Consider the following 22624-nt stretch of genomic DNA (forward strand, 5'->3'; position numbering starts at 1 on the left):
TGGTACGATTCCCTCAGTAGTCAACAAAACGATTAACCCGACCCGACCATATATATATATATGGCTCACACTCTTATCCAGAGAAACTTACAATTATCATTTTCATACAACTAAGCAGAAATGAGTTCAGGGCCTTGCTCAGTGGCCCAGAACTGACAACTTGGTGTGGCTGGGATTTGAACTCATGACCTTTGGAGCTAAATTTAAATGCCTTAACCACTAACCTACCACCTCCCTATATAAATTAAGACAAATAAATAAAAGCAAAAAATAAATGTAAAAATTACCCCAAACTGGTAGAAAATCTTACATCTTACCACAAACATTAAAGCACCTGAGATTCATAAAATCTAATCTAATCTAATCTAATCTAATCTAATTTAATCTTTTCATCCAGACCGTTGTCGAGACTGACACCAAGTTATTTATAGGTTTCAAAAAGGTCAATGTCCTGACCCATGATGGTATTGGAGCTGGTTGTGGTCCTCTGCCTTCTGTAGTCCACTACCATCTCCTTTGTCTTGCCATATTCACAAAATGAATTACAGGTCCCTGCACCCTTCCTCCTGTCCACCCTGATGCACCCGACTACCACAGAGTCATTAGAACAATTCTGAAGGTGGCAGAGTGTCAACCTGTACTGAAAGTCTGCAGTGTACAGGGTGAAAATGAAGGTTGGGAGCACTGGTCCCTGTGGTGCTCCAGTGCTGCTCAGGAAAAGCTCAGTCAGGCAGGATCCTGCAACAGGTAGTAGATAATGGACACGCCCACCTGCATGTTTTTCATCTTCTCTAGTAGCAGAAGATGTTGGATGCTATAAACAGCTGACATCAGGAGAAGTGCACAGTGCCATCAGGAGAATGCACTTCAATGCCCGAATCAAATGTCTGAATAATCATCAAGCATGCTGTTCTCAGTTCTTTACCTGTTTACAGTTTTCCACCTCAGATCTCCTCGGTTTTAAGAACATTAATGCAGATGTATGTTGATTTGTTCTAACCTTTGAATCCGAAGTGCAGTTCATAAGTGCAAATTCATCAATTCTAATTTATCGAGTAAAACATGAAATCAGACACAATATCATCATCATCATCATCATGAGAAACTATAATAAAAATTGGACAGACTGGACAACATTCTTTAGCTTTTCCAATTAAAATTAATAAAATTGAGCACAGCCAGTGAACCTTCTCCTGTATATCTTCAGCTTTCTGGACATTTTGGTGATCTTTAGTTCAATATAAATACAGTGTGTTCTCATGATGAGCTCTCAGTGTCATATTGGTGTAGTTTATTATAGAAATGTCATATTTTAGCCATTTAATATTCAGGGTTTAGTCCTAAAAATATTTTTCATTTAAGTAATGCTGTAAATAAACAGTCACTTTCATACTATGTGTAAACGTGGTTTTGCTGAATTGTTGCTCCTTCTTGGTTTCTAAATTTAATATTAATAACTCAAACTATCTTGTTTGCACCTGGTCTTCATTGTAGCAGATTATTCAGTGTAAACACAAAACAACGTTATTAATTTATTGAAAGTGTTTAAAGTATATGAAATATAAAGGAACTCCAGCTTTGGTGTAATAATGGAGTTAAAGTGGATCAGAGGTGTTTTTCATTATTAACAAAATGCTATTGATTTGTTTCACTTTCTCTGTAGGTTTGCTGGATCCTGTTGTCTGTAAATTTAATAAGAGTGATGAGTGTTATGTAGCTCTGGGAGAACGACTTCACCTGCAAATACCTCCAGCGAATGGGTTTAACCTAAACATGAGAGACAAGACATCTACCTATCGTAGAATTATAAGATTTAGGAAAAACATCAAAACATCTTACTCATCAAAATCATATCTCCCCAGATGGCAGTTTGTTAAAGAGAATAATACTATGATACTGACCAGTGCAGAGAGAAGCGACTCTGGAACATACAGTTTAGACACCAGTGATGCAGGAGGAACTTTAACAGGCAGTTATACTCTCCAGCTACACACTGAAGGTAGAACCACACACACTCTAATCACAATCCACAGCATAATACACATTATTTCATAAATATAACTATAATAAACATTCATGTAGTTTTTAATAAGACTTTTACCTGAAATCAACATGAACACATTTTATTGGAACTTTCATGTGTCAGGATAGTTTTTGTCTTCACCTGGATTATAGCTGTGATAACCAGTCTTTCTCTTTCTCTCTCTCTCTCTCTCTCTCTCTCTCTCTCTCACACACACACACACACACACACACACACACACACACACACACACACACACACACACACACACACATTGAGACTACTAAAATAAATGGCTCCTATCTAAAAAAAACATCCAAAATCTAAACAAAGTTAATTAGAATTTAGTTTATGTTTATTATCCTATTTACTCTCAGATTATGTAAAATGTCCACCTTACAATTCTTATACATGAGATGTCTTAATCTCAGCGCATTACTATAAATGTAGATTTACAGCCAGAGCTACGTGTGTTCTTTTAAGAAATAAAGATGAAAAATTCTCATATTCTAGCATTCAGTCTCACTGTACTATAATGCAATGATATACAGTATAATTTACTTGATGATGCTATTTTGTGACATTACTATGACTGATGATATGATCACGTAGAAACCATAATTATATTAAACAAGTAAGAGAGTCAATCTAAACCTAAACATTTAAAGCACTGAACTGCAGTAATGCTGTAAAGGTAAACAGGGTGAGAAACAGGAAATGCAGGAGTAAAGCAGGAGTGAGAAATATATGGAACAGCGCTTTTTTAATAACAATTCTTTTATTTCTGGAATCTGTAACTTGCAGCTCAGCTGTCCTCAGTCAGTGTGTGGTACAAATGCTTGGCCTCTGAGGACATTAAAGTGCACTGTTTTGCTGATGGAGACGACCTCAACTACAGCTGGACTTATGATTTCAAACCTCATCTGGAGAACGGGACCAGCACACACACACTGAATAAAGAGTATCGTGGAAACGTCACCTGCTACGTAAAAAACCATGTCAGTCAAAGCCACAATACTATTGTACTGCAGCCATGTCCAGGTGAGTCTGTCTTTTATTAACACTAATTTGATCAGCATTAAAGCATTAAACAGTGTTGTAGTGCTCACTTTAACACATTAACATGATAATAAAAACCTGCTTCATACATTTACATTTAGTTTCATTTATTATTAATGCTTTCTAAAAAAAATTGTCAAATTAATAAATTTGTATCTGGGTTTGTACTGACACTGAAAAAGACTGACTTTTATTATTAGCAGTTTGTACTGCTGAGCTAGTCAAGATAATCTGCTTAATATCTTGATCTTTTTTCTATATTAGCAGTTACCACACAGTCTAATAATGGTAAGTATTTCAGTTCCTGTACGTTTCTTCCTGAAAATAATAAGTCCTTCATGACCAAACCCACTCTAATATTTCATCTCATTTCTGTTTCACTCAAATTCCTGATCAGTGTTTCTAAATACAGCAAAAAAAAAAAAAAAAAAACCAAGACTTTAATGTTATGTTATAGATACTACACTCTCCCATGTGAATGTATTTTATTTAGGATTCCAACATAAGCTTCTGGCAAAGAAACAAATAACAGACACTGACTGTCTCTCTCTGTCTTTGCAGACTTCATGGTGTTTGTGACCATGTGGCTCTTTGAAATGATCATCCTGCTGTCACTGTTAGTGGGAGCATTTTATATATACACCAGAATCTACAGGAAACCAAGAACAACTGAGTTTCAGACTTTAATATGACAATACACTTACCATAAAAAATGGTTGCTCTCCTCAACCAATCAGCTCAAACAACATGAACCTCTAGAAAAATTAAACCATTAATAACAGATGGGTATTAAATCTGCTTCAAAACCCAGCTTTGAGAGTTCTGCAGATTTTGAGTTGTTTCCTTAAATATTTTTCTTTCTTTCTTTTTATGTCTGTTCAAAAAAACATACATCAAGAGCATGTTTAACTGAAGGGGCAGTAATTAAACCATAAAACATAACTAGTTATTCACATTTTCCATTATATAAAAAAGCACTAGGATCAGTGGGAAATTCACTATAACAGAATTTAAACCCAATATAATAAGTCATGACAGATTTTCTTTTGGGGGGGGAAGTGAACTCAAGTTCATATGTGTGATGCTATTTATAAAAGACTGATTGTGCATGGCATGTAAAAAACCATTCAAAATGTCTCTTATAGGACACATTCTGAAGAAATAAACATGCTGACACACAAATGAATTTCTGTGGCTGTTTACACGCCCCCTGGTGGTGGCATTTATAGCAGTTGGGTTCAGTAGATTTTCGGCTGGGTACTGAATACTTCCACCTTTAATTGATGCGGATTTATCAATACTTTCACTTTGGAATGATTTTTCAGGACTTTTGTTTCGCCCATACATGTGTCTTAAACTTAAAATAAAGAATATTACATATATAATTCCACCTGTTACTTGCTGCACACTGTTTTTATAGATATCACAAACATAGTCTGTGTTAAGAACAAAATAATTACTATAAATGGTCATGTGGCCATACATGAGTTGTTGATCATTTTAAATAATTTTAAAAACTTACATTTTAATATTTATTTAAATCATTGATCATTTAAGCATTCAATTTCTTTCTTTTTCCGCAGAGAATAAAGCAATAAAGCAATGTAACAGGGTGCAAAATAATAAATATGTCTTTCCTGTTTTGATATTTAAGGACATAATTGCTGATTTTGAAACTTCTTATAGCTTAATAATAGATGGAGGCTGGTTAATGTCATTTTTGGATCTGCAATGTGCTGATATTAAATTAGTATTAGTATTAGTATTAAATAGCAGCTTTAACATTCATATGCGGCAATTTACCAACCTGCCACCAGAGGGTGTGATCCCCAAATTCTTGAACTTAGCTTCTGTTGTCATCCTTATTTCCTATCTAGGGGCTATAAAATGCCCCACGTAAAATTACTCACGTGAGGACCATTTTTTTTAAATGTTTTTTGAGTCTGATTGCTTTATATATTTTTTGGATTTTTGAAATTAATAGATTTTTACTACAAAAACAAAAATCCTTACACATTCCCCATAGTCGTATAAGGTGTGCCGCTCTGATGGCTGTGATTTTCAGTGGGTAGTAAGAAATATTTTCAGTTGTGTGATTTGCAGTTTGTAGGTGTTTAATTCTACATTCAGCTGATGTTACTGTTTTTTTTTTTTGCCACGATACTGGATAAGGATTTCATTCAGTACAATTTCTGAATATTCTTGAACACCATTAAAATGAGGATATGATTAATAGGATAAGATTACAACTGAAGTCTCCTTTTTCTAAATTATAATGAAATGATTATACACAATGCTTGTTTCTGTCTGTATGAAGTCAATCAAAAAAATATGTTTATATTGTAATCAGAAGAGAAATTAAGATTTTCTCTGCCGGTCTAAACTCTATTATGAGGAAAAACCGGGAAAAAAAGTTCTAAACAGTCCTTTGTTTTCATGAACTATATATACTTTTACAATCCATTTTCTGCTAGGTTCTGCTAGAAATGATGTATCTTGGTGGTGCAGTTGTGGCTACAGTGAAAGGAGATATGTTGAATTGTGTTCACTGGGTTTCTTGCTTTAATAATGACATTCATTCTCTCTGTATGAGTTTCCTGTCTGTGATGCAGCTCTCTGTTATTCTGTGTTTTTTTATAATATTGATGGTTTCTGTAGGCGTGGCATCATAATGATGGTAATAAGACGTGGATTAGTTCAGGTAAGACATCACTGAAAGCCTAGGAGTGAAATGCACGGCCCACCACTGAGGGTCATCAAATCTAAAAATGTGTCTGAGAACCGGAAATTTACCAACTGCCTAATGATTTAAATAGCAGTGAGCCATCATTATAACCAGCAACAGAGCTCCAGAGCTCCTCACCTGAAATGCCCAAGTTCCACAACCTCTTCTTGAGCATCTACTATAACATCTTTTGGACAATATACAACAATAAATGTAATGTAATGCACATTAAATCTGCTTCATCACACCACCCCATTGTTGATGAATTTTTTTCGAAACACACCAGGATTAAAGAATTAAAAGTTGACTATAACATAAAATATATCAGTGCAAATCAACCACTTTCCACATAAAACCTATTAGAATATTGTTAAGACACTTAATAGCGAAGAATGTGTCAGTTGTCAGTCAGTGGAGTTAAAAGTTCTGCAGACACATTAAGCATGAAGCGAAATTACTTGTAAAAGTTGCTGAAAACAATTCTAGCATTCTGTCCATTTCTTAGGGAAAGAAAACAGGAAGTGGCTGCTGCATAAATGTGATCTTACTTCCTCTTTTTTTCGTCTTACAAGAGAAAATTTATTTTCATGTAAAACATTTACCCACAAATTTACACTGTATGTACAGCTAAAGCTCTGTGTGTGTGTGTGTGTGTGTGTGTGTGTGTGTGTGTGTGTGTGTGTGTGTGTGTGTGTGTGTGTGTGTGTGTGTGTGTGTCTAACTGTAAAAATCTACAGCTAGTGAAAAGCTTCAGGAAGTACAGCTCTGTGTTCATTGCCCTTCACTTCTTCTGTGGGCTGCTGGTGGTTTGTACTTCTCTTCTCTGGACTAATTCTCTTCTCTGGACTAATTCTCTTCTCTGGACTAATTCTCTTCTCTGGACTAATTCTCTTCTCTGAGGAAAAAAATGCAGGCCATCTTTGGAATCCTGATGATGTTCATAGGATCTGCCTCGGGTAGGTTTCCTCCAGGAAAAAAATTTAATTATGCTAAAAGTTTAACTTTTCTCAAAAGGAACTTACTGTACTGCACTACAGTTTGTAATATTTCGCAGAAACACTTTGTGGGAACAGTTTTCACAGCTCTCTTGTGGCTGCTGAGATCATTCTGATTTAAAAAGTGATGATGTCTTTAAGATAAAAAAAATGTACCATTTCATGGGATTGTGTAGAAAATAGTGTTTTAAAATATTGAACGAAAACTGCATAGATAGATAGATAGATAGATAGATAGATAGATAGATAGATAGATAGATAGATAGATAGATAGATAGATAGATAGATAGATAGATAGATAGATAGATAGATAGATAGATAGATAGATAATGCAGGAACCTCACAACCTTCAGATCATAATTCCAACATCTTAACTACTAAGTTATCACTTCTCATATGTTGGTATAAAAATATGATAATTCTGATGAAAATCCTTCGCTTTAATTTTATCAAGTAAAACATGAAATTAGACACAATCATCATCTTCATCATCATCAAAAATTATAACAAAAATTGGACAGACTGGACAACATTCTTTAACATTTCCCCTGAACATTAATATAATCGAGCAACACACAGCCAGTGAACCTTCTCCTGTATATCTGCAGCTTTCTGGACATTTTGCTGATCTTTAGTTCAATATAAATACAGTGTGTTCTCATGATGAGCTCTCAGTGTCATATTGGTGTAGTTTATTATAGAAATGTCATATTTTAGCCATTTAATATTCAGGGTTTAGTCCTAAACATATTTTCTAATTAAGTAATGCTGTAAATATACAGTTATTTTCATACTATGTGTAAACATGTTTTTTCTGGATTATTTCTTCTTGTTGTTTTCTATATTTTATATTAATAACTCAAACTATTTTATTTGCACTTAGAATTTTAAATAAATTATACAAATAATCAATTTTAAATCAAACCTGGTCTTCATTGTAGCAGATTATTCAGTGTGAACACAAAACAACGTTATTAATTTATTGAAAGTGTTTAAAGTATATGAAATATAAATGAACTCCAGCTTTGGTGTAATAATGGAGTTAAAGTGGATCAGAGGTGTTTTTCATTATTAACAAAATGCTATTGATTTGTTTTACTTTCTCTGTAGGTTTGCTGATTCAGGATCCTGTTGTCTATAAATTTAATAAGAGTGATAAGTGTTATGTAGCTCTGGGAGAACGACTTCACCTGCAAATACCTCCAGCGTATGGGTTTAACCTAAACATGAGAGACAAGACATCTACCTATCGTAAAATTATAAGACTTAGAAATAACAATCCTGTCTATTTAGCAAATCTCACCAGATGGCAGTTTGTTAAAGAGAATAATACTATGATACTGACCAGTGCAGAGAGAAGCGACTCTGGAACATACAGTTTAGACACCAGTGATGCAGTAGGAACTTTAACAGGCAATTATACTCTCCAGCTACACACTGAAGGTAGAACCACACACACTCTAATCACAATCCAGAGCACAATACACATTATTTCATAAATATAACAATCATAAACATTCATGTTGTATTTTTAATAAAACTTTTACCTGGAATCAACATCAACACATTTTTCTGGAACTTTCATGTGGCATGTAGTTTTTTTTTTCACCTGGATTATAGCTGTGATAACCAGTCATTCTCTCTCTCTCTCTCTCTCTCTCTCTCTCTCTCTCTCTCTCTCTCTCTCTCTCTCTCTCTCTCAACACACACACACACACACACACACACACACAGACTCCTTCTATAAATGTTATATAAATGTCATCTAAGTAAAAATCTCCAAACTCTAAACAAAGTTTATATGAAATCAGTTTCTGTTTTTTATTATTATTTTTGCTTTTAGATTTTGCAGTGTACAAACTTACTTGAGGCATTGAGGCTACAGTTTTATATAAAATATCTCTATTATTTAATTAAACAGTCTGTTTTGCAGATTGTGCAACTTAATTCATGGATGCAAAGTAAAAAAAAAAAAAAGAAAAACATGTTTTGAATAGTAAATTGTTATGGTATAATAGGAAAAAAACACTTTAGAGAATAATGTTGTAGGAAAATAATTAACATTGTCGTGCTTGTAGTAACTCTGTTTCAACTCCCAATAGTTGAACTTTTTTTCCAATAACAACATGCCAAGTGTTTAATTCTTTATGTGAATCCACCTAATAAATAAATCTATAAATTCATGTTTAACATTAAAATAATGTCATGAACAATGTGTTTAATCAAATTCTCCTTCAGTTGTGTGGAAATTCAACCAAAAGTCAAGTTATGATCATGTGTTTACCTCCACTGTGACATTAAATCAGGGAGAAACCATAATTATATCTATATTTAACAGATCAAATTAAAGATACCATCTAGAGAGCCATTTGGAACCAGGGAACTCAAATCACTGAAATGCAGTAACGTTTAAAGGCTAAAATGAGATTACCAGATAGATCACATTATTCATCCCAGAAGAAAATTCATGTTACTATAATTTGTAAGAAATGCTGGAGGAAAGCAGGAGTGAGGAATATATGGAACAGCGCTCTTTTAATAACAATTCTTTTATTTCTGGAATCTGTAACTTGCAGCTCAGGTGTCCTCAGTCAGTGTGTGGTACAAATGCTTGGCCTCTGAGGACATTAAAGTGCACTGTTCTGCTGAAGGAGACGACCTCACCTACAGCTGGACTTCTGATTTCAACACTCTCTCTCAACTGGAGAACGGGACCAGCACACACACACTGAATAAAGAACATCGTGGAAACGTCACCTGCTATGTAAAAAATCATGTCAGCCACAGTAACAATACTACTGTACTGCAGCCATGTCCAGGTAAATCTGTCTTTTATTAACAATCAGTTAAGCAATAACAACAACGATGATGCAACAGTGTTTAGTGTCAATGTTCATGTTTAGTAAAGAAAAGAAAATGTTCTAGTCATACGTCATTGATGTGCACTTTCAGAACCCACAACAACACCATCAGTGTCTCAACAAGCAACGGCGTCTCAACAAACTTTGGTATGATTTCCTCAGTAGACAACAAATAGACTTTATATACAGTATATATATATATATATATATATATATATATATATATATATATATATATATATATATATATATATATATATATATATACTGTATATATGGTGTGGCTGGGATTTGAACTTACGACCTTCAGAGACAAATTCGAATGCCATAACCACTAACCCCATATATACATTATATATATAATTATTTCCATTCCTGTCCTCCCTGATGCACACGACTACCACAGAGTCGTTAGAAACATTCTAAAGGTGGCACAGGGTCAACCTGTACTGAAATTCTTCAGTGTACAGGGTGAAATGGAAGGTTGGGAGCACTGGTCCCTGTGGTGCTCCAGTGCTGCTTAGTAGGTGTTCTGCTAAGTAGGCAGAATCTGGGGAATCTGACAGGTAGTAGATCATGGACACGCCCACCTGCATGCTTCTCATCTTCTCTCTTAGCAGGAGACGTTGGATCAGAGGTGGCGAAAGTACACACATCCTTTACTTAAGTAGAAGTACAGATACTTATCTTTTAAAATACTCGGGTAAAAGTTAAAGTACTGATAATACTTTTTTACTCAAGTGAAAGTGAAGAAGTCTTGGCTCCGACATGTACTTAAGTAAAACGTAGTTATTACTTCTACCTGTTTTAGTGTCACACTGGTAACTGGACCTCACATTATAATAATAATAATAATGATAGATAGATAGATAGATAGATAGATAGATAGATAGATAGATAGATAGATAGATAGATAGATAGATAGATAGATAGATAGATAGATAGATAGATAGATAGATAGATAGATAGATAGATAGATAGATCTTTATTGTCATTGCATTGTACAGGTACACAGCAATGAAATGCAGTTTGGCATCAACCAGAAGTGCAAAAAGTATCAATCGTGCAAATAGTGAAGAAAAATATATGCACACATTATATACACATATATACATGAATGTGAAATAACCCAGCCATTAGGGGGGCACAAGCCAGTGTACTCTTAGTGCCGGTCCCAAGCCCGGGTAAATGGGGAGGGTTGCGTTAGGAAGGGCATCCAGCGTAAAACATGTGCCAAATCAAATATGCGGATCACAAATGAGAATTTCATACCGGATCGGTCGAGGCCCGGGTTAACAACGACCGCCACAGGTATCGTTAGCCGACAGGGTACCGGTGGAAATTGGGCTACTGTTGGCCGAAGGAGGAGCAGATATAGAGGACAGGGGGGGATGGAGACGGATGATCCGCTGTGGCGACCCCTAATGGGAGCAGCCGAAAGAAGAAGAAGAAGAAGAAGATACATGAATGTGAAATGTTGTGCAGAATGTACAGTAAGAATAAAGATATAAAGATACATATAGATAGAAATAGTGCAGATGTAATGAGGAGTACTAAAGATATACTGTGTTATATGTACATTGTATGTATAAAGGTTGTCAATCAAATTAAATAAATAATCACACATTTCTATCTGTTCTAAATGTACCATATATTAATACTTCCTGTTTTTAATACTTTAAGCAACATGGACATGGAGAAATATGGATGCAACATAGAGCATGAAGACAAAAACTCTTGTAAATGTTTTAAAGTATTAATGGTGGTTTAAACGATGTAAATTATCAGGACACCAAACCTTTGCTATGTTTCCACACGGACAGGTAATGAGGTGAAACCGGAGAAACTGCACCTCTTCAAGTCAAATCAAGAAGCTTTTATCATAATCATAGACATTTTACAGATTTGGATGATGTATTGTTTTTATCTGTACGATCAGTAAAGACAGTAATTTGAGTTCGTGTTGCCATTATGAGGGAAAAACCCACAAAACGCCACCTACAGGGTTAATCGTGTGAATCATGGCGGATTTGTTGTTTGATTTGAGAAAAGTTTACTGATTACCAATATTTTTCGGTGATGTTTATTTATTTATTTTATATCTAAGTAAAGAAAGGACGTTGTGAATAAATGTATGTTTTGCTGGAGGTTTTAATTTCACCTCTTTTATATTTATTTATATATTTATTTATTTTATTAATATTTTTTTATAAAATAGTAAAAACAGAAATGCACTGAGCTGATGGCGCGTTAATAAAATTTAGTGCCGTTTAAAAGAATTTACATTTTGACAGCAATATATATATATATATATATATATATATATATATATATATATATATATATATATATATATATATATATATATATATATATATATATGAATACAAAACGAATTTAAATGTTGTTACCTAATGAATGTGTCCAGACTGAACATCCACATATAGAACACAAGCAGAGAAAAGATGATGATGATGTTGATGTTGATGAGGATGGTCAGGAATGTGTCTGTTCTCAGTCATGTTTACATCACTGACTCCCTCTGTCTCATCCATGTTAACTTTACTTCTTGTTGCTTTCTGCCTGCTGATTCTGAGCTTCGTAAACTAGTCTACATCTGTGGTGAGTGAGAGACAGGACTTTATACACCAGTGAATTGAAAAAGACGCAGAATGACAGGAAATCGGTTGTTCGGCTAAAATTGGCGCAGTGAAAATAAAAAACAACGCAGAGGTGGGAAGTAACGAAGTATTTGTACACCTCTGCATTGGATGCTATTAACAGCTGTCACTAGCACATCCTAGTGCCATCAGGAGAATACATTTCAATGCCCTAATCAAATGTCTGAATCCCCATCAAGCATGCTGGTGTCGCTTTTAGGTACCTGTTTACAGTTTTCCATCTCAGATCGCCAGTTTTTGGATCAGTTCCAAAAACATTAATGCCGATGTACGTTGATTTGTTCCAACCTTTGAACCCAAAGTGCAGTTCATAAGGGCAAATTCATACTGCTTCGTTTCAGCATCATATGTGCTATAGAGTAGGAACTTCTGCACTGACCATAATCTAAAAGACTGACAGATGAATAGAAAGACAGAAATTTCCATTTTATTTGTGGGTGACACATTTCCATAAAGTTTAGGTTATGAAGCTGTGCAGCACCGTAGCCAAATTTGCGAACTTAATCAAACAACTAGGAAACATTTACTCATAGAAGCATTCAATATCAGCATTTCCCAGTGTTGTTTTTCTTAAGAAATCTGTTAATATGATGATTTGATTTGCTTTTTCTGCAGTGACTTTGTCCACACAGTGTAACAATGGTAAGTTTCTCAGTCCCTCTATTTTCCTGATATTCACTATTACTCACCATTTCTGTGTATTAATTCTCTCCCTGAGTCTAATGATTTCTTACTGACCAAAAAGACAGGAGATGTTTAGCATTCTTCTTTTTGGCAAAATTCCTGATCAGAGTGTTTTTTAGATACAAAAAAATAACAAGAAAACATGTGAATGTGTTTTACTCAGAATACCAGCATGACCTCATATAAACTTTCTCTCTCTCTCTCTCTCTCTCTCTCTCTCTCTCTCTCTCTCTCTCTCTCCTCTCTCTCTCTCTCTCTCTCTCTCTCTCTCTCTCTCTCTCTCTCTCTCTCTCTCTCTATCTCTCTTTTTTTTAAGGTTTCAGGGTGTTTGTGTCTGTGTGGCTCTTTGAAATCATCATCCTGTTGTCACTGTTAGTCGGAGCCTTTTATATGTACACCAGAATCTACATGAAACAGAGAATAATTTAAAGTAAGGCATTCATACATACTAACATGAAAAGGTGCACATGAACAAATCCATAATAAAGCATATATCCAATACATTAAAATGAAATAATATCACACGCGGCTATAAAATGTCATGTCTAAAGCTTCCTTTGTGATATAAATTCAATGATCACCCAAGTGTCATTTCCTTCCACAGATCAGGAAGCTCTGTGAACCTGGTTTGGGAAGAAAAGATGAAGTTGTTAGAAGTTGCTCTTCTCCATGCCAGCAATCATCCACCCTGAACCACCAGACATGTAAAAGCATAAATAAAAGAAAAGAAACAGAAAAACAGATTTAATTACTCAATGTACTTTTCTTTAAGCTTTATTTTAAAAGTTATTTAATGATTCAGTATTTTTCTTTCTTGCACACAATTAATTGGTCAGTCTAAGTGTTTGTCTTTACATGACTAAAGGTGTTAAAGTTTCATTAATATGCACATTTAAGTAAATATAAAAAATGACTAAAAACAGGTGTTGTATACATTAAAAGGTTAGAGATTATATTTGTTTTAGTAGCTTTTTATATATTCTGAAAGGTAAAGGTTTCTGGGGGCTCCAGTATAACTTTTGCCCTCCATTTGGCCTCTAAATGCCTAGAAACAGCTCTGCCCACCCGCCTGCATAAGTCTGTCTGTTGTAAAATGTATTTGTTTATTAATATATTATGTACAGTATGGATGTAATGAAAAAAAAGAGAGGAACAGATCATATATTGTAAACAGACACGTATAAAGTGACCATTAAGAAACATGTTGTTGATGATCATTTTTAAGCCTTTCTGAAATATTCACCAGGCATTTGGTTAAGTAAGAAGTCTGGTACTGGTATTTTGAGGAACACACTTTAGTATATTTACTAATGTGAGTGAACAGTAGATTCATTAACATGATAATAAAAACCTGCTTCATACATTTACATTTAGTTTCATTTATTATTAATGCTTTCTAAAAAAAATTGTCAAATTAATAAATTTGTATCTGGGTTTGTACTGACACTGAAAAAGACTGACTTTTATTATTAGCAGTTTGTACTGCTGAGCTAGTCAAGATAATCTGCTTAATATCTTGATCTTTTTTCTATATTAGCAGTTACCACACAGTCTAATAATGGTAAGTCTTTCAGTTCCTGTACGTTTCTTCCTGAAAATAATAAGTCCTTCATGACCAAACCCACTCTAATATTTCATCTCATTTCTGTTTCACTCAAATTCCTGATCAGTGTTTCTAAATACAGCAAAAAAAAAAAAAAAAAAAAAACAAGACTTTAATGTTATGTTATAGATACTACACTCTCCCATGTGAATGTATTTTATTTAGGATTCCAACATGAGCTTCTGGCAGAGAAACAAATAACAGACACTGACTGTCTCTCTCTGTCTTTGCAGACTTCATGGTGTTTGTGACCATGTGGCTCTTTGAAATGATCATCCTGCTGTCACTGTTAGTGGGAGCATTTTATATATACACCAGAATCTACAGGAAACCAAGAACAACTGAGTTTCAGACTTTAATATTACAATACACTTACCATAAAAAATGGTTGCTCTCCTCAACCAATCAGCTCAAACAACATGAACCTCTAGAAAAATTAAACCATTAATAACAGATGGGTATTAAATCTGCTTCAAAACCCAGCTTTGAGAGTTCTGCAGATTTTGAGTTGTTTCCATAAATATTTTTCTTTCTTTCTTTTTATGTCTGTTCAAAAAAACATACATCAAGAGCATGTTTAACTGAAGGGGCAGTAATTAAACCATAAAACATAACTAGTTATTCACATTTTCCATTATATAAAAAAGCACTAGGATCAGTGGGAAATTCACTATAACAGAATTTAAACCCAATATAATAAGTCATGACAGATTTTCTTTTGGGGGGGGGAAGTGAACTCAAGTTCATATGTGTGATGCTATTTATAAAAGACTGATTGTGCATGGCATGTAAAAAACCATTCAAAATGTCTCTTATAGGACACATTCTGAAGAAATAAACATGCTGACACACAAATGAATTTCTGTGGCTGTTTACACGCCCCCTGGTGGTGGCATTTATAGCAGTTGGGTTCAGTAGATTTTCGGCTGGATACTGAATACTTCCACCTTTACTTGAGGTGGATTTATCAATACTTTCACTTTGGAATGATTTTTCAGGACTTTTGTTTCGCCCATACATGTGTCTTAAACTTAAAATAAAGAATATTACATATATAATTCCACCTGTTACTTGCTGCACACTGTTTTTATAGATATCACAAACATAGTCTGTGTTAAGAACAAAATAATTACTATAAATGGTCATGTGGCCATACATGAGTTGTTGATCATTTTAAATAATTTTAAAAACTTACATTTTAATATTTATTTAAATCATTGATCATTTAAGCATTCAATTTCTTTCTTTTTCCGCAGAGAATAAAGCAATAAAGCAATGTAACAGGGTGCAAAATAATAAATATGTCTTTCCTGTTTTGATATTTAAGGACATAATTGCTGATTTTGAAACTTCTTATAGCTTAATAATAGATGGAGGCTGGTTAATGTCATTTTTGGATCTGCAATGTGCTGATATTAAATTAGTATTAGTATTAGTATTAAATAGCAGCTTTAACATTCATATGCGGCAATTTACCAACCTGCCACCAGAGGGTGTGATCCCCAAATTCTTGAACTTAGCTTCTGTTGTCATCCTTATTTCCTATCTAGGGGCTATAAAATGCCCCACGTAAAATTACTCACGTGAGGACCATTTTTTTTAAATGTTTTTTGAGTCTGATTGCTTTATATATTTTTTGGATTTTTGAAATTAATAGATTTTTACTACAAAAACAAAAATCCTTACACATTCCCCATAGTCGTATAAGGTGTGCCGCTCTGATGGCTGTGATTTTCAGTGGGTAGTAAGAAATATTTTCAGTTGTGTGATTTGCAGTTTGTAGGTGTTTAATTCTACATTCAGCTGATGTTACTGTTTTTTTTTTTTGCCACGATACTGGATAAGGATTTCATTCAGTACAATTTCTGAATATTCTTGAACACCATTAAAATGAGGATATGATTAATAGGATAAGATTACAACTGAAGTCTCCTTTTTCTAAATTATAATGAAATGATTATACACAATGCTTGTTTCTGTCTGTATGAAGTCAATCAAAAAAATATGTTTATATTGTAATCAGAAGAAAAATTAAGATTTTCTCTGCCGGTCTAAACTCTATTATGAGGAAAAACCGGGAAAAAAAGTTCTAAACAGTCCTTTGTTTTCATGAACTATATATACTTTTACAATCCATTTTCTGCTAGGTTCTGCTAGAAATGATGTATCTTGGTGGTGCAGTTGTGGCTACAGTGAAAGGAGATATGTTGAATTGTGTTCACTGGGTTTCTTGCTTTAATAATGACATTCATTCTCTCTGTATGAGTTTCCTGTCTGTGATGCAGCTCTCTGTTATTCTGTGTTTCTTTATAATATTGATGGTTTCTGTAGGCGTGGCATCATAATGATGGTAATAAGACGTGGATTAGTTCAGGTTAGACATCACTGAAAGCCTAGGAGTAAAATGCACGGCCCACCACTGAGGGTCATCAAATCTAAAAATGTGTCTGAGAACCGGAAATTTACCAACTGCCTAATGATTTAAATAGCAGTGAGCCATCATTATAACCAGCAACAGAGCTCCAGAGCTCCTCACCTGAAATGCCCAAGTTCCACAACCTCTTCTTGAGCATCTACTATAACATCTTTTGGACAATATACAACAATAAATGTAATGTAATGCACATTAAATCTGCTTCATCACACCACCCCATTGTTGATGAATTTTTTTCGAAACACACCAGGATTAAAGAATTAAAAGTTGACTATAACATAAAATATATCAGTGCAAATCAACCACTTTCCACATAAAACCTATTAGAATATTGTTAAGACACTTAATAGAGAAGAATGTGTCAGTTGTCAGTCAGTGGAGTTAAAAGTTCTGCAGACACATTAAGCATGAAGCGAAATTACTTGTAAAAGTTGCTGAAAACAATTCTAGCATTCTGTCCATTTCTTAGGGAAAGAAAACAGGAAGTGGCTGCTGCATAAATGTGATCTTACTTCCTCTTTTTTTCTTCTTACAGGAGAAAATTAATTTTCATGTAAAACATTTACCCACAAATTTACACTGTATGTACAGCTAAAGCTCTGTGTGTGTGTGTGTGTGTGTGTGTGTGTGTGTGTGTGTGTGTGTGTGTGTGTGTGTGTGTGTGTGTGTGTGTGTGTCTAACTGTAAAAATCTACAGCTAGTGAAAAGCTTCAGGAAGTACAGCTCTGTGTTCATTGCCCTTCACTTCTTCTGTGGGCTGCTGGTTGTTTGTACTTCTCTTCTCTGGACTAATTCTCTTCTCTGGACTAATTCTCTTCTCTGGACTAATTCTCTTCTCTGGACTAATTCTCTTCTATGAGGAAAAAAATGCAGGCCATCTTTGGAATCCTGATGATGTTCATAGGATCTGCCTCGGGTAGGTTTCCTCCAGGAAAAAAATTTAATTATGCTAAAAGTTTAACTTTTCTCAAAAGGAACTTCCTGTACTGCACTGCAGTTTGTAATATTTTGCAGAAACACTTTGTGGGAACAGTTTTCACAGCTCTCTTGTGGCTGCTGAGATCATTCTGATTTAAAAAGTGATGATGTCTTTAAGATGAAAAAAATGTACCATTTCATGGGATTGTGTAGAAAATAGTGTTTTAAAATAATGAACGAAAACTAGATAGATAGATAGATAGATAGATAGATAGATAGATAGATAGATAGATAGATAGATAGATAGATAGATAGATAGATAGATAGATAGATAGATAGATAGATAGATAGATAATGCAGGAACCTCACAACCTTCAGATCATAATTCCAACATCTTAACTACTAAGTTATCACTTCTCATATGTTGGTATAAAAATATAATTAAAGTAACAGAGACACAGATATTTTCCTTTGCTTTAATTTATCAAGTAAAACATGAAATTAGACACAACTATCATCATCATCATCATCATCATCATCATCTTCATCAACATCAAAAATTATAACAAAAATTGGACAGACTGGACAACATTCTTTAACATTTCCCATGAACATTAATATAATCGAGCAACACACAGCCAGTGAACCTTCTCCTGTATATCTGCAGCTTTCTGGACATTTTGCTGATCTTTAGTTCAATATAAATACAGTGTGTTCTCATGATGAGCTCTTAGTGTCATATTGGTGTAGTTTATTATAGAAATGTCATATTTTAGCCATTTAATATTCAGGGTTTAGTCCTAAAAATATTTTCTAATTAAGTAATGCTGTAAATAAACAGTTATTTTCATACTATGTGTAAACATGTTTTTTCTGGATTATTTCTTCTTCTTGTTTTCTATATTTTATATTAATAACTCAAACTATTTTATTTGCACTGGTCTTCATTGTAGCAGATTATTCAGTGTGAACACAAAACAACGTTATTAATTTATTGAAAGTGTTTAAAGTATATGAAATATAAATGAACTCCAGCTTTGGTGTAATAATGGAGTTAAAGTGGATCAGAGGTGTTTTTCATTATTAACAAAATGCTATTGATTTGTTTTACTTTCTCTGTAGGTTTGCTGATTCAGGATCCTGTTGTCTATAAATTTAATAAGAGTGATGAGTGTTATGTAGCTCTGGGAGAACGACTTCACCTGCAAATACCTCCAGCGTATGGGTTTAACCTAAACATGAGAGACAAGACATCTGCCAATCGTAAAATTATAAGACTTAGAAATAACAATCCTGTCTATTTAGCAAATCTCACCAGATGGCAGTTTGTTAAAGAGAATAATACTATGATACTGACCAGTGCAGAGAGAAGCGACTCTGGAACATACAGTTTAGACACCAGTGATGCAGGAGGAACTTTAACAGGCAATTATACTCTCCAGCTACACACTGAAGGTAGAACCACACACACTCTAATCACAATCCACAGCACAATACACATTATTTCATAAATATAACAATCATAAACATTCATGTTGTATTTTTAATAAAACTTTTACCTGGAATCAACATCAACACATTTTCTGGAACTTTCATGTGGCATGTAGGTTTTTTTCACCTGGATTATAGCTGTGATAACCAGTCATTCTCTCTCTCTCTCTCTCTCTCTCTCTCTCTCTCTCTCTCTCTCTCTCTCTCTCTCTCTCTCTCTCACACACACACACACACACACACACACACACACACACACACACACACACACAGACTCCTTCTATAAATGTTATATAAATGTCATCTAAGTAAAAATCTCCAAACTCTAAACAAAGTTTATATGAAATCAGTTTCTGTTTTTTATTATTATTTTTGCTTTTAGATTTTGCAGTGTACAAACTTACTTGAGGCATTGAGGCTACAGTTTTATATAAAATATCTCTATTATTTAATTAAACAGTCTGTTTTGCAGATTGTGCAACTTAATTCATGGATGCAAAGTAAAAAAAAAAAAGAAAAACATGTTTTAAATAGTAAATTGTTATGGTATAATAGGAAAAAAACACTTTAGAGAATAATGTTGTAGGAAAATAATTAACATTGTCGTGCTTGTAGTAACTCTGTTTCAACTCCCCAATAGTTGAACTTTTTTTTCCAATAACAACATGCCAAGTGTTTAATTCTTTATGTGAATCCACCTAATAAATAAATCTATAAATTCTTGTTTAACATTAAAATAATGTCATGAACAATGTGTTTAATCAACCTCTCCTTCAGTTGTGTGGAAATTCAACCAATAGTCAAGTTATGATCATGTGTTTACCTCCACTGTGACATTAAATCAGGGAGAAACCATAATTATATCTTTATTCAACAGATCAAATTAAAGATACCATCTAGAGAGCCATTTGTAACCAGGGAACTCAAATCACTGAAATGCAGTAACGTTTAAAGGCTAAAATGAGATTACCAGATAGATCACATTATTCATCCCAGAAGAAAATTCATGTTACTATTATTTGTAAGAAATGCTGGAGGAAAGCAGGAGTGAGGAATTTATGAAGCAGCGCTCTTTTAATAACAATTATTTTATTTCTGGAATCTGTAACTTGCAGCTCAGGTGTCCTCAGTCAGTGTGTGGTACAAATGCTTGCCCTCTGAGGACATTAAAGTGCACTGTTCTGCTGAAGGAGACGACCTCACCTACAGCTGGACTTCTGATTTCAACACACTCTCTCAACTGAAGAACGGGACCAGCACACTCACACTGAATAAAGAGCATCGTGGAAACGTCACCTGCTACGTAAAAAATCACGTCAGCCAAAGTCACAATACTACTGTACTGCAGCCATGTCCAGGTGAGTCTGTCTTTTATTAACAATCAGTTAGGCAATAACAACAACGATGATGCAACAGTGTTTAGTGTCAATATTCATGCTTTGTGAAGAAGAAAATGCCATGCTTGTCATTAGAGTATGTTCTAGTCATACGTCATTGATGTGCACTTTCAGAACCCACAACAACGCCGACCATCAGTGATTCAACAAGCAGCAACTTCACAAGCTTTGGTACGATTCCCTCAGTAGTCAACAAAACGATTAACTCGACCCCCCAATATACTTTCCCAGAGTTTCTACGTAAGTAAATAGTTAAGGACATGGAAATGCAGCATGATTATTTAAAAAGAAGAACTACAACTGTGTGTGTGTGTGTGTGTGTGTGTGTGTGTGTGTGTGTGTGTGTGTGTGTGTGTGTGTGTGTGTGTGTGTGTGTGTGTGTGTGTATATATTTCCACTCCAAAATTATATCCATCTACAATATCACCAACATCATCGTTGTTGTTTTGTAGTCTACATTTATTGTTATTCCTTCAAAGGTAACTCTGATGATTGATTTTTTTTTTCTATCTCTCAATCTTTTTACAGAATACACAGTGATTTTCCTGAGCGTGTTCTGCGTGCTCATCATCCTCATATTCATCGTGGTGTTCTATGTGTACAGGAAGAATAAAAGCAAAAAGAGTCAAGCAGGTCAGAGAGTTGCTGCTTGATTATTCCTTTTTAATGAATCCTAAAGATATACACATGAATAGGAACAGGATCATGACTGCACATTCAGGCAAATATCCAGTCAGCTACTCATTAGTGCAGTGGATAATGTCATCTAGATACTGGTCAATGTCTAGATACTGGTCAAGAATTTCAGTTAACGTTCGCCGAAACTCTCAAGATTCTTGGGCATGAAATAACACCAACAGCAAACTTGCCTTGACCAAAGTTCCAATGTTTGTGATGTATTAATTTTTTACTTCAGTGAAATGTTTGATGTAAACAATAACTACAGCTCTTGACCTCTATGAGTCTTTGTGTTGTGCTTCTGGGTTTGCGCTGTAAGGTTTGCTAGGGGTTTAATAGCAGAGGTGTGAAGAGAACCTGAAAATCACACTTGAGTAAAAGTATAGATACTCTACTGTAAAACTCACTCCATTACAAGTTAAAAGTCTCTAATTCCAATTTGACCTGAGAAAAATCTGAGTATCTGATTTTAATGGTACTTGAGTATTTTACTCATATTCAACATAGGGTCAGTTATGTTAGTGAAAAGCCAAAAAAACAATTGATTTGTGAGGTTTTTATTTCCTAAAATACAAATCACATCGTATACACTATTAAGTGGACAAAAAAAATGAATATTGCCTCTTCTGCAGAATAAAACGAGTAAGCCATGGCAGATAACACAACCGTGCAAAATGTAACTGGTAACAGTCATTGTAAATTTAAAATAAAGTGAAGTACATATATATTAAATCAAAAATGTATTTGAGATGAGAGTAAAATTTGCTTATATCTTTGATACTCAGGAAAACTAGAAAGTAGCCAAAATAATTGCTTGAGTACAATAACGAAGTTCATTTACCCAAATACTTTACACTACTGTTTAATGGAATATGTGTGGTGTGTTTCTGTTTTGTTCGCAGCCCCTCCTCAGGGCGACAGGGAGCTTGTGTACACAGAGGTCAACCATAAGCGCCAGAACAGGAGTGAACCTGCAGCCGGGACGTGTAAGTCTAGAACACACTTTATTATTATACACACTGGATTTATCCAAATATCTTTCATGGATTTGATACATTTAAGTTTCCAATATATG

The 22624-nt window shown here is 34.4% G+C and overlaps 1 protein-coding gene across 7 annotated transcripts in view; it reads left to right on the forward strand.

Annotated features, from left to right (window-relative positions):
* The window catches only part of LOC310740038 (uncharacterized protein), a 29338-nt gene that overhangs the window by 3177 nt on the left and 3537 nt on the right, over positions 1-22624 (forward strand). Inside the window, exons 4-12 of one of the 7 annotated variants that reach the window (XM_083566422.1) lie at positions 1664-1999; positions 2828-3064; positions 7913-8245; positions 9379-9621; positions 19106-19438; positions 20590-20832; positions 20986-21111; positions 21400-21504; positions 22452-22535. In XM_083566422.1, the coding sequence (XP_083422548.1) occupies positions 1664-1999; positions 2828-3064; positions 7913-8245; positions 9379-9621; positions 19106-19438; positions 20590-20832; positions 20986-21111; positions 21400-21504; positions 22452-22535 (2040 nt within the window). The remainder of the gene's footprint in view (positions 1-1663; positions 2000-2827; positions 3065-7912; positions 8246-9378; positions 9622-19105; positions 19439-20589; positions 20833-20985; positions 21112-21399; positions 21505-22451; positions 22536-22624) is intronic. The other 6 variants (XM_083566423.1, XM_083566424.1, XM_083566426.1 and 3 more) reach the window with 6 other exon arrangements.

The sequence above is a fragment of the Silurus aristotelis genome, assembly GCF_946808225.1.
Source record: "Silurus aristotelis genome assembly, chromosome: 17".
Lineage (NCBI taxonomy): Eukaryota > Metazoa > Chordata > Actinopteri > Siluriformes > Siluridae > Silurus > Silurus aristotelis.